An 18,204-nucleotide genomic window follows, 5' to 3' on the forward strand; every position below is an offset into this window, starting at 1 on the left:
AAACCCGCTGGGGACAATTTTAACATTTACCACGCCAATTAACCTACAAACCTGCACATCTTTGGAGTGTGGGGACAAACCGAAAATCTCGAAGAAAACCCACGCAGTTCACGGGGAGAACGTGCAAACTCTGTACAGACAGCACCCGTAGTCGGGATTGAACCCGGGTCCCCGGCACTGCATTCGCTGTAAGGCAGCAACTCTACCGCTGGGCCACCGGGCCACCTGGTTGGGTTATTGTTTGAGAAACGGTTGCCTTGGATCCACTAACGGCCTGTTGTTCCACTCTGTCCCAGGCCACCGGATGAAGTGCGAGTACACGGCACACAAGGAGGGGGTAATCAGAGAGGAAATGTTGATCGCCAGCGAACTCGAAGACAGCGCCTCGGTGAAAGTGACGTTGCAGGCCAGAGTCCTGGGTAAGTGTGTTTATGGCATCGTCTCCGCTCCCCTCCACGATCATACCAAAGATTATAGAGGAGCTCCTCTATAATCTTTGCTTCATACGGTCATAAGGTCATAAGGGATACGAGCAGAATTAGGCCATCCACATCACCGTCTATATCTCTCGTTTACACATATTACTTGGTATATGGACACAGTGATCTGTTCTGTATTTATTTATGACTACAATATTCTGTTGTGCTGAAGTATAGCAAGAATATCATTGTCCTATCTGGGATACGTGACAATAAACTCTCTTGAATCTTGAAACTTGACTCTCAGTCTGAAGCAGGGTCGTGACCCGAAACGTCACCCATTCCTTCTCTCCAGAGCTGCTGCCTGCCCCGCTGAGTTACTCCAGCTTTCTGCATCTATCCGCAGTTCCTTGTTTGTGCTAAACGGTACCAACCATCGTCCTCTATGCAAGGTGTTTGCATGACAATAAATTGCAGAGAAGTTAATAATCACGTGAGCACTGCTGCTGTCCACGCTAGCGATTCACGTTCATCGTCCCCTCATCTCAGACAGAAAACAACATGGTTCTGGGAAGGATGGTAGAGAATTGTGGACACAGCCCAGACCATCACACAGAGTAACTTCCTTTCCATTGACGCCATGTACACTTCACACTGCCTCAACAAAACCATCAACATAATCAAGGACCAGTCTCTTCCCGGTCACTCCCTCTTCTCCCCTCTCCCATCATGCTAGAGATACAGAAGTGTGAAAACCGCACACCTCCAGATTCAGGGACAGTTTCTTCCCAGCTGTTATCAGGCAAGTGAACCATCCCATCAACCAGACAGCAGCCCTAACATCCCATCGACCTCATTGAAGACCTTTGAACTATCTTTAATCGGATGTTACTGGACTTATAGTGTCATACAGCATGGAAACAGGCCCAGCGCCCACACCGACCAGTATAATAGACAAACAGCTCATAATAATATATGAGCTGTTTGAGTGTACAACGGTATGTGGTAAAACATGACATGGATCAGGTCAACCAATACTGACTGACTACACACCTACCTGGTGATCAACGAGGAAGCCCAGTCACCCATCTCTCAGTCCCAGCAAGGTGAGCCGTAGTTAGAAAACCATGCAAACCATGCCAAAGATAGACACGAAATGCTGGAGTAACTCAGCGGGACAGGCAGCATCCCTGGAGAGAAGGAATGGTTGGCGTTTCGGGTCCAGACCCTTCTTCAGACTGAAAGTCAAGGGAAACAAGAGATATAGACGGTGATATAGAGAGATATAGAACAAATGGATGAAAGATTTGCAAAAAAAGTAACGATTATAAAGGAAACAGGTCATTGTTAGCTGTTTGTTAGGTGAGATTGAGAAGCTGGTGCGACTTGGGTGGGGGTGGGATGGAAAGAGAGGGAATGCAGGGGTTACTTGAAGTTGGATAAATCAATATTATGTGCTGTAAGCTGCCCAAGTGAAATATTAGATGCTGTTCCTCCAATTTGCGTTTAGCCTCACTCTGATAATGTAAGAAGGCCTCAGACGGAAAGGTCAGTGTGGGAATGGGAAGGAGAGTTAAAGTGTTTAGCAATCGTGAAGTTTACCAGAATGTTGCCTGGATGAGAGGGTATTAGCTACAGGTTGGACAAACCTGGATTGTTGTCTCTGGAACGCCAGAGGTTGCAGGGAGAGCTGATATAACATTTTGAGAGGCGTAGATACAGTAAACAATCAGAATCTCTTTCCCAGGATGGAAAAATCAAATACTAGAGGGCATAGCTTTATGGTTAGGGGCAAAGTTGAAAGGGGATGTGCGGGGCATTTTTTTTACACTGAGGGTGGTGAGTACCTGGAACATACTGCTAGTGTTGGTTCTTGGGGAAGACATGAGAGTGGTATTTAAGTGACTTTTGGATAGGCACATGGAGATGCAGGGAATGGAGGGATATGGATTTTGTGCAGGTAGATAACTGTTGGTCTTGGCATCATGTTCGGCACAGACATTGTGGGCTGAAGGGCCTGTACTGTTCTATGTTTTAGGTACTGATAAAGCATAGATATGGTTGACAGTCAGAACCTTCTCTCCCGAGGTGGAAATGCCAAAGACTAAAGAGCATAGCTTTAAGGTGAAAGGGGAAATGTTCAAAAGAGATGTGCGGGGCAAGTTTGTTTACACACACGGTAAAAAATATTCATGCATAGGCTCATGAATATGCAGAGAATGGAGGGATATGGATTATGTGCAGGTAGATAAGAGTTGGTCTTGGCATCATGTTCAGCACAGACATGGTGGGCCAAAGGGTCTGTTCCAGTGCTGTGCTGCTCTGTATTCTAGGAAATACGTTTATCCTGTCGACGAAATTACAAACATATTTCAGCGATTAAGTATTCCTTAAGACCAGCGGAGTCGAGACGCCAACCCGCTAGTTGGTGTGGGAAACATTTGGGTTCAATCTGTGCCTCAGGCTCACTGTGCAGGCAAGGCAAGAATGTGTTTATGGGAATCTGAGAGTCACCACCATTTACTGCCCACCATGCCTTCAAACATGAAATGTTTAGAGATACAGCGTAGAATCAGGCCCTTCAGCCCACCGCGTCCATGCCGACCAACAATCACCCACACACCAGTTCTTTCCTACACACACCAGGGACCATTTACAATTTTACCATAGCCAACTAAACTACAAACCTGTACGTCTTTGGAGTGTGGGAGGAAAGCGGAGCACCCGGAGAAAACCCACGTAGGTCTCAGGGAGAACGTGCAAACTCCATACAGACAGCACCCATAGTCAGGATTGAACCTGGGTCTCTGGCGCTGTAAGGCAGCAATTCTACCGCTGTGCCCTTATTTTTTAATTTATTTTTGTTGATTTAATCAGTATGGCCATTCGCAAGATTATTTTTCCGGTGATATTGTTGTAGATGAGTGGAGTGGATGACGGGTGACGTTTCATGTCAGGACCCTGCTTCATCTCTTACTGTTCTCTGCTCTATCTTTGGGATCAGGGCAGGGTCGTGAAATACAGAGCAAATGATTGTTTTCAATGATAGTTTGCCCTATGTTTCCCCAAGCAACCATTTCTATTCCCTTTCACTCCCCCTTCTCCCCTCTCCCATCGAGCAAAAGGTACAGAAGTGTTAAAACGCACACCTCCAGATTCAGGGACAGTTTCTTGCCAGCTGTTATCAGGCAAGCGAAACATCCTACCACAGCCAGAGAGTAATGCTGAACTACTATCTACCTCTTTGATGACCCTCGGACTATCTTTGATCGACCTTACTGGCTTTACCTTGCTCTGAGCATTATTCCCTTATCCTGCTCTATACTGAATATGGCTCGATTGTCATCATGTATTGTCTTTCCACTGACTGGATAGCAGGCAACAAAAGCTTTTCACTCTACCTCGGTGATGGTGACAATAAACTAAACAGGCTGAAACTCAGTGGGAAAGGTACCGTGCTGATCACTACCTGTCTAGACTAGAGGTCATAGCCTCAGAATTAAAGGAAGAAGATGAGGAGGATTTTTTTTAGTCCGACGGTGATGAATCTGTGGAATTTGCCACAGACTGCTGTGGAGGCTAAGTCAGTGGATATTTTTAAGGCAGAGATAGATAGATTCTTGATTAGTACAGGTGTCAGAGGTAATGGGCAGAAACATATAAAATATGTGCAGGAGGAGGCCATTTGGCCCTTCAACCCAACACCGCCATTCATTGTGATCATGGCTGATCATCCCAAATCAATAACCCGTGCCTGCCTTCTCCCCATATCTCTTGATTCCACTAGCCCCTAGAGCTATCTAACTCTCTCTTAAATCCATGCAGTGACCTGGCCTCCACTGCCCTCTGTGGCAGGGAATTCCACAAATTCACACCTCTCTGGGTGAAAACGTTTTTTCTCACCTCAGTCTTAATTGGCTACACCTGGGGGGGGGGGGGGGGGGGGGGGGGACACTTTCTGGAGTGCTAGTATGGGTGTTGTGGGCTGAAGGGACTGGTTTCCAGAGGGCTAATATGGACATTGTGGGCCGAATGGATTCTTGGCTGGTGGGCTGGCAGTTGACTCACGGTTATTCCTTGAAATTCCATTTCAAGCAGAGTGCAGACCACCAAATTCAAATGAAGTTTCCTACCAGTTCAAGCCGGTTGCAAGGCCACCAAATTCAAATGCAGTTTCCTACCATTTCAAGCAGGCTGCAAGGCCACCAAATTCAAATGCAGTTTCCTACCATTTCAAGCAGGGTGCAAGGCCACCAAATTCAAAAGCAGTTTCATACCATTTCAAGCAAGGTGCAAGGCCACCAAATTCAAAAGCAGTTTCCTACTATTTCAAGCAGGATGCAAGGCCACCAAGGTGATCTTTCCCTCCCCCATCTTGCAGAGCCTGAGCCACACCCACACTTCCGGGTTTTATAGTTCTGTCTCCCCTCCCACCGGAAGGGGCGTGGCCTACATGGCATGATTGACAGGAGAGAGAATCTCAACATTTTTAGAACATTAATAACTCTTTTATTTTTCATCTATGGGAAAAATCCTCTTGTCCTGCACAGCGGAGGGGGACTCTGAATAAGATGGCTGAAAATCACAGCTGTAAGTGGTAGCGGTTTTTATAAAATCAATATGCAGTGCAAACAGGAAGTGGTCAAGATGAGACTTTTAATTATGTAGATATAGGCCAACCACAGGTAGGTGGGACTAGTGTAGATGGGGCATGTTAGTCAGAATGGGCAAGATGTACTGAAGGGCTGGTTTACACGCTGTATGACCATGGCCTAAAACATCACCTATCCATGTTCTCTAAAGATGCTACCTGACCCGCTGAATTACTCCAGCATTTTGTGTCTATCATTGATTTATGGAACTGGTTGCACATGCCGGGACTAGCAATAAGTTTGTCCAGAAGGTGGAACATAATTCACTGCCTTGTTATTCAAGGCATCAACCTACTCTGTGCCATCTGTGAAGCATATTTCAAACTGCAGCATGACTTATCAGCTTGTACAGGTGCACAACCCTTTTATCCGAAAGCTTTGGGACCAGACACTTCTCGGATTTCGGAATTTTTCGGATTTCCGAATGGAAGATTTCTAGCGTAGATTAGGTAGGTAGCGCGGGCGGCTTGAAAAGTCTGGAGCTGCTGCCTCCTCCCCGGAGACCGGGGAATCATTGTAAATTATTGCTTAAATGTTAGTCAGTTAGTTTGGAGGGATTTTAGGTGGTGAAGGGGGAAACTTTAATTCTTAGTCCCCTACCTGGTCGGAGAGGCGGGGAGCGGGCAATGCCTTACCGGGTCGCCGTGCAGTAAGCTCCAGAGCGCTGTGGCCGCCGACTCCCAACATCGCGGAGCTGGGGGCTGCGGGTGTCTGGCCGCGGGCGGCGTCGGTTGGAGCTCCGACCCCGGCAACTCTACCCCTGGCTGCGCGGCTCTCCAAATCCAGCGCCCGCAGCCCCAGCTCCGCGATGTTGGGCGTCGGCGGCCACAGCGCTCCGGAGCTTACTGCACGGCGACCCGGTAAGGCATTGCCCGCTTCCCGCCTCTCCGACCAGGTAGGGAACTAAGATTTAAAGTTTACCCCTTCACCTCCCCACCATCCCCCCTTCACATAAAAGCCCTCCAAACTAACTAACATTTAAGCAATGATTTGCAGATGTTTAAGTGTCTCCCCGGTCTCCGCGGAGGAGGCAGCCGCTACAGTAGTACAGACCTGGGTTGACCGTGGGTCATTTCGGGTCAAGTTTGGCGCCAAATGCGAGCTTTGGTGTGCAGACGACATCCTGGAAAAAATGTCAGGTTTTCGGAGCTTTTCGGTTTCCGGAACTCCGGATAAAAGTTTGTGCACCTGTATCAGAGCTACTGTAGATGTACTAGAACTACTGTATCCCTAGGAGCATTTGATTATTGTGGTCACAATTTTGACTGAGACCTCATTTTGACTGAGGCCACATTTTGTCAACTATATAAATCAGACTCTACTGCACATAGACACAAAAAGCTGGAGTAACTCAGCGGGACAGGCAGCATCTCCGGAGAGAAGGAATTTCCACACACTAACCATCCACTACTGATTGCCGCTCATCCCATTGAAATCTCCTGAATCACTGCCAGATTTCAACCCTGAGACTCTACAGTATAAGGCGCAGGTCACACCGTATTTGGAGTACTGTGAGCAAATTTGGAGCCCACATCTGGAGAAGGATGTGCTGACTCTGCAGAGAATTCCAGAGGAGGTTTACAAGAATGATCCCAGGAATGAGTGGGTTAGCATATGATGAGCATTTGTCAGCACTGTCAGGCCTGTACTCGTTGGTGTTTAGAAGGTTGAGCTCTTCGACCCCGCAACTCGGGCGGGGGAAGTCGCCGTTGCGAGAGCCCTGAAAAGCGGTCTCCCTCCAGGGACCCGCGGGCTCCCGGTGCCGCCGTCCACAGACCTGCCGTTGAAGCCTCCGACTCTCCGGTCGGGCCGCAGCAGCAGCAGCAGCAGCAGCGCTCCTCCACCGCTCCACCCGCTCCGGACTCGGCCAGCCCCGCGACGGCGACGGTGAGTCGTTGGCACCAGAGTCCCCGGTCTCTTCCTGTTGGAGGATAAATCCCCTCGATGGAAGAAAGGTCAGAGCCAATGATGGACTGGGCAGTGTTTATTACTTTTTGGAGTCATTTCATCTCCAGGGCACTCAAATTGCCGAACCAAGCCACGATGCAACCGGTCAGCATGCTCTCTACTGTGCACCTGTCGAAGTTAGAGAGAGTCTTCCTTGACAAACTGACTCTCCGTAATCTTCTCAGGAAGTAGAGGCGCTGATGAACTTTCTTGATAATTGCATTAGTATTCTCGGACCAGGAAAGATCTTCAGAGATGTGCACGCCCAGGAATTTGAAGCTCTTGACCCTTTCAACCATCCACCCGTTGATATAAATGGGGCTGTGGGTCCCCCTCCTACTCCTTCCAAAGTCCACAATCAGTTCCTTGGTTTTGCTGGTGTTGAGGGCCAGGTTATTGCGCTGGCACCATATGGACAGTTGCTCGATCTCTCTTCTATACTCGATCTCTCTTCATCCCCATCAGTGATACGCCCCAAAACAGTGGTGTCGTCAGCGAACTTGATGATGGAGTTCGCACTGTGACTGGCTACGCAGTTATGAGTATAGAGTGAGTACAGCAGGGGGCTGACCACGCAGCCTTGAGGTGCTCCCGTGCTGATTGTTATCGAGGCTGACACATTTCCACCAATACGAACAGACTGTGGTCTGTGAATGAGGAAGTCGAGGATCCAATTGCAGAGGGATGCACAGAGACCCAGTTCTGCGAGTTTGGTAACCATCTTGGAGTGGATGATTGTGTTAAATGCCGAGCTGTAATCAATGAATAAGAGCCTGACATATGAGTTTTTGTTGTCCAAGTGGTCCAGAGCGGAGTGGAGGGCCAGCGAGATCGCATCCACCGTTGATCTGTTGTGGCGGTAAGCGAACTGCAGTGGGTCCAGGTTTTTGTCGAGGGAGGAGTTGATTTGCTCCATGATCAACCTCTCAAAGCACTTCATCACCACCGGCGTTAGTGCCACTGGTCGATAGTCATTGAGGCACGTCACCTTACTCTTCTTGGGCACTGGTATAATTGATGCCCTTTTAAAGCAAGTGAGGACCTCAAACCTCAGAAGTGAGAGGTTGAAAATGTCCTTAAAAACTCCAGCCAGTTGGTCCGCACAGGTTTTTAGAACACGACCGGGTATACCATCAGGTCCAGGTGCTTTTCGGGGGTTCACCCCTCTGAAGGATTTCCTGACGTCGGCCTCTGTGACTGAGACTGAAATGCTATCACAGCGAATGGGGGATCGGGAAGGCACATCAGTATTCTCCCTATCAAAGCGTGCGTAAAACACATTGAGCTCGTCAGGGAGTGATGTTTCGCCGACATTCGAGCTGCCTCCTGGTTTTGCCTTGTAGGAGGTGATTGCATTCAGGCCCTGCCACAGCTGCCGAACATCTGTCTCATCCTCCTCAATTTGGAGCAGAAGTCCCTTTTGGCCTTTTTGATGACCTTACCAAGGTCGTATCTGAACTTCATGTAGACAGTAGGCAATAGGTGCAGGAGTAGGCTATTCGGCCCTTCAAGCCAGCACCGCCATTCAATGTGATCATGGCTGATCATCCCCAATCAGTACCCCGTTCCTGCCCTCTCCCCATATCCCCTGACTCCGCTATCTTTAAGAGCTCTATCTAACTCACTTGAAAGCGTCCAGAGAACCGGCCTCCACCGCCCTCTGAGGCAGAGAATTCCACAGACTCACAACTCTCTCCGGGAGTCTAGGACTAGAGGTCATAGTCTCAGAATTAAAGGGCACTCTTTTAGAAATGATGTGAGGAGGAACTTCTTTAGTCAGAGGGTAGTAAATCTTGGAATTCATTGCCACAGAGGCCTGTGGAGGCCAAGTGGATATTTTTAAGGCAGATATAGACAGATTCTCGATTAGAACGGTGTCAAGGGTTATGGAGGAGAAGGCTGGAAAAATGGGATTAGAAGGCAGAGATTCGCCTTGCTTGATTGGCGGAGTGGACTTGATTGGCCGAATGGCCTAATTCTACTCCTATAACTTGTGAACGTGAACTCACGCACACACTTTGCAGGGCGAGGGGCAGGAGGGGGCTGAGGGGGGTTGTGGAGATTTACAGAGCCCAAGTAAACAAACTGACCCAATGTCAATGATGATGATGGGGTGATGGGAGGGTGGAAGGACAAGTGAGGCCAGATAGGATGTCCAGAAAGCCATCTTGGTCTGCAAGGGCAAGATGGGCCAAAGGGCCTCTATTTGTGTTGTGCAGCTCAATGACCCCATCATGATTAACCTTATGTGTAAGAAAGAACTGCAGATGCTGGTAAAATCGAAGGTAGGCACAAAATGCTGGAGTAAGGGGCCAGTCCCACTTGGGCGATTTTTTAGGCGACTGCCGGCGACTGTCATAGTCGTGGCAGGGCTCCAAAAAAACAGCGACTGGACACCCCCCCCCCCCCCCCCCCCCACGACAATGTCTATGACAAGCTACAACAACCTACCACCTAGTATACCACCGACGACCACACCTACGACAATGTACGACCACACAGGCGACAACCTACATCAACTTACGTCCACCCACGACAATCTGCAACAAGCTACGACCCTGTCTCTGACAACTGAAGATGCCAGTTCCTGTCGCCGGTTGATGTAGGTTGTCGCCAATGGAATTCACCGAAGTCAGCACCGGCGACAACCTACGTTACCTGGCGACAACCCACGACAGCATCTGCTTCCGGAGAAGTCAAGCTACGATCATTGGCATCAAGCCCACAGTCGCCGACTGTCGTTGAAAATTGTGAACACGTTGAAAATCCAGCGGAGACCAGAATGACGCTACAACTCTTTGGCCGACTGAGGAGACTACTCACGACCATACGGATCAGTTGCCTAAAAAAATAGCCTACGTGAGTGAAATTAATGAATGAATGAATAATTGATGAATGATATCTTTATTGAGTGGGACAGGCCTTTAACTCAGCGGGTGAGTCAGCATCTAAGGAGAGAAAGAATTGGCGACGTTTCGGGTCGAGGTTTCGGGTCCAGATCTATCGTCATAATCTTATCTTTCACTACCACTTTTCTCCACCAAGCCATATCCCTCACTTCCTTTAACATGTTAACAAAATGCAGCATCAGGCATTATTTGAATTGTACTTTTGTGAAACACATCGCTGATTATTGGTAGACTGGTGGGCGGCACGGTGGCGCAGAGGTAGAGTTGCTGCCGCACAGCGCCAGAGGCCCGGGTTCGATTCTGACTACGGGTGCTTGTCTGTACAGAGTTTGTACGTTCTCCCTGTGACCTGCGTGGGTTTTCTCCGGGTGCTCTGGTTTCCTACCGCACTCCAAAGACGTGTAGGTTTGTAGGTTAATTGGCCTCTGCAAATTGTACCCAGTTTGTAGGGTAGGATTAGTGTCGATGGGCTGAAGGGCCTGTTTCCACTCTCTGAACTAAACTACTAGCGACCTCATCGGTGACCCTTAGACTATGTTTGATCAGACTTTGCTGGCTTTACCTTGCACTAACCGTTATTCCCTTATCATGTATCTGTACACTGTGGACGGCTCGATTGTAATCATGTATTGTCTTTCCGCCGACCCGTTAGCACACAACAAAAGATTTTCATTGTACCTCGGTACATGTGACAATATAATATACAGGTGCACAACCTTTTATCCGAAAGCCTTGGGACCAGACACTTGTCGGATTTCGGACATTTTCGGATTTCAGAATGGAAGATTTTTAGCGTAGATTAGGTAGGTAGCGCGGGCGGCTTGAAAAGTCTGGAGCAGCTACCTCCTCCCCGGAGACCGGGAGAATCATTGCATAAATGTTAGTCAGTTAGTTTGGAGGGATTTTATGTGGTGGTGGTGGTGTAGGGGTGAAGGGGGAAACTTTAATTCTTAGTCCCCTACCTACCTGGTCGGCGACTCCCAACCTCGCGGAGGTGGGTGCTCCGTCCGGCCGCGGGCGGCGCCGGTTGTAGCTCCGACCCCGGCAACTCTACCCCTGGCTGCGAGGCGCTCCAAATCCAGCGCGGCCCGCGGCCCGCGGCCGGACGCCCCAGCTCCGCACCAGCGGGGAGCGAGCAATGCCTTACCGGGTCGCCGTGCGGCAAGCTCCGGAGAGCTGTGGCCGCCTTCTTCCAACATCGCGGAGCGTCGCTGGATTTGGAGCCGCGGAGCTGGGGGCTCCGTCCGGCTGCGGGCGGCGCCGGTCGGAGCTCCAACCCCGGCAACTCTACCCCTGGCTGCGCGGCTCCAAATCCAGCGACGCTCCGCGATGTGTGTCGGCGGCCACAGCGCTCCGGAGCTTGCCGCACGGCGACCCGGTAAGGCATTGACGCACCACGCTGGTGCGGAGCTGGGGCATCCGGCCGCGGGCCGCGGGCCGCGCTGGATTTGGAGCGCCTCGCAGCCAGGGGTAGAGTTGCCGGGGTCGGAGCTACAACCGGCGCCGCCCGCTGCCCCACCGGCCACAGCGCTGCGGAGCTTACTGCACAGCGACCCGGTAAGGCATTGACCGCTCCCCGCCTCTCCGACCAGGTAGGGGACTAAGAATTAAAGTTTACCCCTTCACCCCCCTTCACATAAAAGCCCTCTGAACTAACTGACTAACATTTAAGCAATGATTTACAGATGTTTAAGCGTCTCCCGGTCTCCAGGGAGGAGGCAGCCGCTACAGTAGTACAGACCTGGGTTGACCGTGGGTCGTTTTGGGTCAGGTTTGGCGCCAAACGCGAGCTTTGGTGCGCAGACGACATCTGGAAAAAATGGCCGGTTTTCGGAGCTTTTCGGTTTCTGGAACACCGGATAAAAGGTTGTGCACCTGTACTTAAAACATAGAAAATAGGTGCAGGAGTAGGCCATTCGGCCCTGCGAGCCTGCACCGCCATTCAATATGATCATGGCTGATCATCCAACTCAGTATCCTGTACCTGCCTTCTCCCCATACCCTCTGATCCCTTTAGCCACAAGGGCTACATCTAACTCCCTCTTAAATATAGTCAATGAACTGGCCTCAACTACCTTCTGTGGCAGAGAATTCCAGATTCACCACTCTATGTGTAAAAAATGATTTTCTCATCTTGGTCCTAAAAGACTTCCCTCTTATCCTTAAACTGTGACCCCTTGTTCTGGACTTCCCCAACATCGGGAATAATCTTCCTAATCTTTCTTTAGTAACTTGTCAGTTTCTTTGTTGAACTAAATTAAGGCGCATGTTGCAATCACAATTGAACAAAGCGCCTGTCCAACCCCTTAAGAATTTTGTAAGTTTCTATAAGATCCCCCCTCAATCTTCTAAATTCTAGCGAGTACAAGCCGACTCTATCCAGTCTTTCTTCATATGAAAGTCCTGACATCCCAGGAATCAGTCTGGTGAACCTTCTCTGAACTCCCTCTATAGCAAGAATGTCCGTCCTCAGATTAGGAGACCAAAACTGTATGCAATACTCCAGGTGTGGTCTCACCAAGACACTGTACAACTGCAGTAGAACCTCCCTGCTCTTATTCTCAAATCCTTGTGCTATGAATGCTAACATACCATTCACTTTCTTCACTGCCTGCTGCACCTGCATGCCTACTTTCAATGACTGGTGTACCATGAAACCCAGGTCTCGTTGCATTTCCCCTTTTCTAATCGGCCACCATTCAGATAATAGTCTACTTTCCTGTTTTTGCCACCAAAGTGGATAAACTAAACTGGAACTGAACTGAAACAAAATTCATATCCTTATCCCTGTTATGTTCTTGGCTTTAGATAGATGCAAACAGCTGGTGTAACTTTTGTGTCTATCTGTGGTATAAACCAACATCTGCAGTAGTTCCATCCTACACAAATTCCACACTGTATCTCGAAAGTAAACAAAACTAATTTCCTTGCCTCTGTTATGTTCTTGATGTGGTGACCTTTTTCTTCCGTAACCTTGAGGCATTTTTCGATCTAATGTGGGATTGTTGGGGACAGCATTAATATTCAATGCCAGCTTGGACCAAGCCAGCAGCTCAATAATTAAAAAAAAAATTAACTTATGCAAGGTCAAGATGCAGCAGACTTGAGGGACGAAATTTCTTTAATTTGACTAACTCGTGCAAAGTAGCAAATAAAATAACTGCGTACAGGACAGCAATTTGTTTAGAGTTTAGAGTTACAGCGTGGAAACAGGCTCTTTTGGCCGACTGGGTCCGTGCCGACCAGCGATCCCCGCACATTAACACTATCCTATAACCATGAGGGACAATTTGTACATTTACCAAGCCAATTAACCTACACACCTGTACGTCTTTGGAGTGTGGGAAGAAACCAAAGTTCTCGGAGAAAACCCACGCAGGTCACAGGGAGAACGTACAGACTCCGTACAGACAAACACCTGTAGTCAGGATGGAACCCGGGTCTCCGGCGCTGCGTTCGCTGTAAGGCAGCAACTCTACCGCTGCGCCACAGATATTTTGTTGATAAAGAAGGCACGGTTTGTCCTTACTGTGTGAAGGGTTGTGTTAATGTGTGGGGATCGCTGGTCGGCGCGGACCCGGTGGGCCAATGAGTCTGTTTCTGCGCTGTATCTCTAAACTAAATGAAACTAAACACAATGTTTCCCTGCTTAAAGCTGCTTTAGCTTTTAGCAGTGAAACACATAAGAGCAGAATTAGGCCATTTGGCCCATCAAGTCTACTCTGCCATTCAGCCCATCAAGTCTACTCTGCCATTCAATCATGGCTGATCTATCTCTCCCTCTTAACCCCATTCTCCTGCTTTCTCCCATTACCCCTTGACTAATCCCCTGCACTAATCAAGATTAAGAAACAGATAGACAGGTACATGGATAGGATAGTTTTGAAGGGATTTGAACGCAGGCAGGTGGGACTAGTGTAGCTGGGACATGTTGGCCGGTGTGGGCACATTGGGCCCTATGCTGAGGCTCTATAAGGCACTGGTTAGACCGCATTTGGAGTGTTGTGAACAGTTTTTGGACCCATATCTGAGGACGGATGTGCTGGCTCTCGAGAGGGTCCAGAGGAGGTTTACAAGAATTATCCCAGGAATAAGTGGGTTAATCTATGATAAGAGCTTTACAGCACTGGGCCTGTACTCGGTGGAGGTTAGAGGGATTAGGAGGGAGCTCATTGAAGCTTACCGAATAGTGAAAGGCCTGGATAGAGTTGATGAGGAGAGGATGTTTCCACTAGTGGAATTCTGCAGGACTAGAGGTCATAGCCTCAGAGTTAAATAGACGTACCTTTAGAGAGGAGATGAGGAGGAATTTCTATAGTCTGAGGGTGGTGAATCTGTGGAATTCATTGGAGGCCAAGTCAATGGATATATTTAAGGCAGAAATAGATAGATTCTTGATTAATACAGGTGTCTGAGGTTGTGGGGAGAAGGCAGGAGAATGAGGTGAGGAAGGAGAGATAGATCAACCATGATTGAATGGGGGAGTAGCCTGATGGGCTGAATGGCCCAATTCTACTACTATCACTTATCACCTGTGTTTACTCTCCTATACAAATTTACAGTGAATTTGTGGAATTCTCTGCCACAGAATGCAGCAGAGGCCAATTCACTGGATGAATTTAAAATAGAGTAAGATAGGGGCTAGGGGCTAGCGGAATCAAAGGGTGTGGGGAGATGGCAGGCACGGGTTACTGATTGTGGATGATGAGCCATGATCACAATGAATGGTGGTACTGGTTCAGAGAACCAAATGGCCTCATCCTGCACCTATTTTCTTGGTTTCTATGGTTACTCAGTGCAGCACTGACTTGCCTTGGAGACCGCAGTACTGGTCACCACAGATTGATTGCAACTAATGCAGTTCATACAGCAATCCTGATTAATTTTACTGACCGTATGCCTCGTTGTCACCTTCCCCTCATCTAACAATGAACCATTCTACATTTCCTTGATCATCGTCTGATTTGATCTGCCGTTTTCACATCTTACATCCCTTGGGTGAAAAAGTTACCCCTCAGATTCCTATTAAATCTTTTCCACCTCTCCTTAAAACCTATGTGCTCTGGTCCTCGATTCACTGACTGGTAAAGAGACTCTGTGCATCTACCCGATCTATTCCATTCATGATTTTATACACCTCTATAAGATAATAATAATAATAATAATGTTTTGTTTATAGGGACAGTGCATATTAATTAACATTTTGCATGTAAATATGCGAGATTGTAGCTAATCAGCAGCTAATTTCCGTCTCTAGTCCCAGGCAAAGGTAGGTGAGGTGTCTTGCCCAAGGATACAACGACAGTACACACTCCAAGCAGGATTCGAACCGGCCACCTTCAGGTTGCCCTCCGAACACTTAACCCATTGCGCCATCTGTCGCCCTCATCCATCTGATCACCCCTCATCCTCCTGCGCTCCAAGGAATAGAGTCTCAGGCTACTCAACCTCTCCCTATAGCTCAGACTCAATACTCTGGCTGATGAAGGCCAATGTGTCAAAAGCCTTTGTCACCACTCGATCTGGGAGTCCCCTGCTTCTAGAACTTGTGAACATATGAACTTTTATCCTGCACTAAAGGTTTTTCCCTTTAGCACGTATCCGTACACTGTGGACGGCTCGATTGTAATCATGTATTGTCTTTTGGCTTACTGGTTAGCACGCAACAAAGTGTGTGGATGAGAGGGGGATCTTATAGAAACATTTTCACCCAGTGAGTTGTGAATCTGTGGAATTCTCTGCCACAGAAGGCAGTGGAGGCCAATTCACTGGATGTTTTCAAGAGAGAGTTAAGGGCCTGTCCCACTTAGGCGATTTTTCAGTGGCCTATCAAGTTCAACTGTCAAGTTCGCGGCACTCGCCTGAAAAAACGGGAACTGGAACAGCGACTGTCGGAGTGGAACACGCACGCACGCACACACACATACGCACGCACACACACACACACACATACACGCACACACGCACACACACACGCACACACACACGCACACAGACACGGACACATGCACACACACTCATGCACGCACACACACACACTCACGCACACGCGCACACACACAGACAAACAAACACATCGCAAAGGCGGGGCCAGGGAAAGCGGGGGAGCAAACTCTGAAATTCACACAGTGAGAACCCAAGGTGATACAGACATACACCGTGATGAACAGGAAGATTAAGATGGTAAGTTATTTTAAAGAGGGGGCAGAAGGGGGGGGGGGGAGTAGTGGGGGGAGAAGGAGTGGAGACACTTTTAAGAAGCCTGACAACTTCTAATAAGCCAGAGATACACAGCTGTGAAGTTCAGTGGGCATTTAACATTACCAGTCGACTATAATTGGTTCTGAAAACTCGTGCTTACGTTTTTTCCCCCCAATGAGCCAATGAAAATGCCCGATCAGCAAATGCGATTAACTAACACTACCTACAACAACCTCGACTACCTATAACTAGATGGCGACCCCACTACAACTGCCTCTACGACTACACGATTAGCGATTACCTCCATGGCGACCAATTTCAACATGTTGAAAAATTTGCGGCGACCATACTGAGGCCGCGACTAGTTCCCAGAATGCGGGAACTCCTCGCGACCATGAAGGAGACTCACCAGAGACTCACCAGCGAACATGTGGCGATCATGAGGCGAGCGCAGAGTCTCCTGCACTCGCCTGAAAAGTCGCCTAAGTGGGACAGGTCCTTTAGATATCGCTAATGCACGCTGTGGATGGCTCGATTGTAATCGTGTATTGTCTTTCCGCTGACTGGTTAGCACGCAACAAAAGCTTTTCACCGTACCTCGGTACACGTGACAATAAACTAACCCTCTTAACTGGGTGTGTTTCAGATCGTCTGCATGGGACCCCCATGCTACTGGAAGGGGTCAAATGCATCGGCTCCGAACCAGAGTACGACTCCGAGCAAAGTGACTGGCAGGGCTTCGATTAGACGTCACTACATCTCTACACTGCCTTCAGCCTCAGTGGCCACCTCCCAATGTCACACTCGCTAAGCTGTGAAATCCTTTTTTTTCTTCCCTCTTTCCATTTCCCCATTCTATCCCTTTTTCTCTCACTCTTTCCTTCATTCCACCTTCCTCTTTTTCTCTCTTTCTCACTCTCTCTCTCCCTCTCTTTCCCTCTAATGTTCTTTGCCTTTCTCTCATTCACTATTTATTTCACTCTCTCTATTTCCTCTCATTTTTTTCCTTTCTTTTTCTTTTCACACTTTCTGTTCTTTCTCTATTTTCACTCGATTTCTTTTGCTCCCTTTTTTCACTTTCAGTTCTTTATTTTCATTGGATTGCTTTCTCTATTTCATTCACTATTTATTTTCTCTCTTTTCATTTTCTCTCTGTAGTTCTTTCTCTCTTTCTCTATTTCATTCACTCTTCCTGTTCTTTATTTTCACTCGTTTTCTGTCACTATTCCCTTTTCTCTTAATTTCTATCACTCTTTTTTCATTCTTTCTGTTCTTCCTCTATTTTCACTATCGATTTCTCTCTTTTTCTTTCACTTTTTCTCTCTTTATTTTTTTTACTATTTCTCTATTTTCACACAATTTTTCTCTCTATTTCACTTTCTTCATTTCTATCACTTTTTTTACTCTTCTGTTCTTTTTATTTTCGCTCTCACTTTCAATTCTGTTCCCTTTTTATTTCTTCCTCTCTTTATATTTCTTTTTCTCTATTTTCACTTGATTTATTTCTTCCTTTCACTCTCTCTCTCTCGCACTCGCTCTCCCTCTGTCTGTCTCTCTCTCTCTACCTCTCTCGTCTCTCTACCTCTCTCTCTCCATATATATATTTTGTAATTTGATATTCCGCTTGTAATGTAATTTCCCCCTTGAGCATTCAATATATGTGAATGCAAATGCAATTAAGCGTTGCCTATGAGAAGTATAATGGGAGCATAATGTCGGATGCACTGGGGATTATATGCATTGATTGTTCAGTGAAGTACAATGCAGAATGTGTTTATTTTGTGAAATAAATGAAATACATTGTTAATTGCCGTGTACTTTCTTCAGTACCTATTAACAAAGGGAAAAACAGATGTTGACCTGGTTTCGTCAGCACCACTCTAGTAACCAAGTCCGATGATTGGTTCAATGGTACTTTGGCAGCATGGTGGTGCAGCAGTGGAGTAGCAGCCTTGCAGTGCCAGAGATCCGTGTTCGATCCTGACCATGGGTGCTGTCTGTGCGGAGTTTGCACGTTCTCCCTGTTATAAACAATAGACAAAAGGTGCAGGAGGAGGCCATTCAGCCCTTCGAGCC

The 18,204-nt window shown here is 47.9% G+C and overlaps 1 protein-coding gene across 1 annotated transcript in view; it reads left to right on the forward strand.

Annotated features, from left to right (window-relative positions):
- LOC129716471 (UPF0687 protein C20orf27 homolog) overlaps positions 1-17,935 on the forward strand; it is a 79,546-nt gene extending 61,611 nt beyond the window's left edge. Inside the window, exons 4-5 of the mRNA XM_055666337.1 lie at positions 297-419; positions 16,775-17,935. Coding sequence (XP_055522312.1) covers positions 297-419; positions 16,775-16,875 — 224 coding nt within the window. The 3' untranslated portion in view covers positions 16,876-17,935. The remainder of the gene's footprint in view (positions 1-296; positions 420-16,774) is intronic.
- The last annotated feature ends 269 nt before the right edge of the window (positions 17,936-18,204 follow it).

The sequence above is a fragment of the Leucoraja erinacea genome, unplaced genomic scaffold (genome assembly GCF_028641065.1).
Source record: "Leucoraja erinacea ecotype New England unplaced genomic scaffold, Leri_hhj_1 Leri_241S, whole genome shotgun sequence".
In the NCBI taxonomy this organism is placed as follows: Eukaryota; Metazoa; Chordata; class Chondrichthyes; order Rajiformes; family Rajidae; genus Leucoraja; species Leucoraja erinaceus.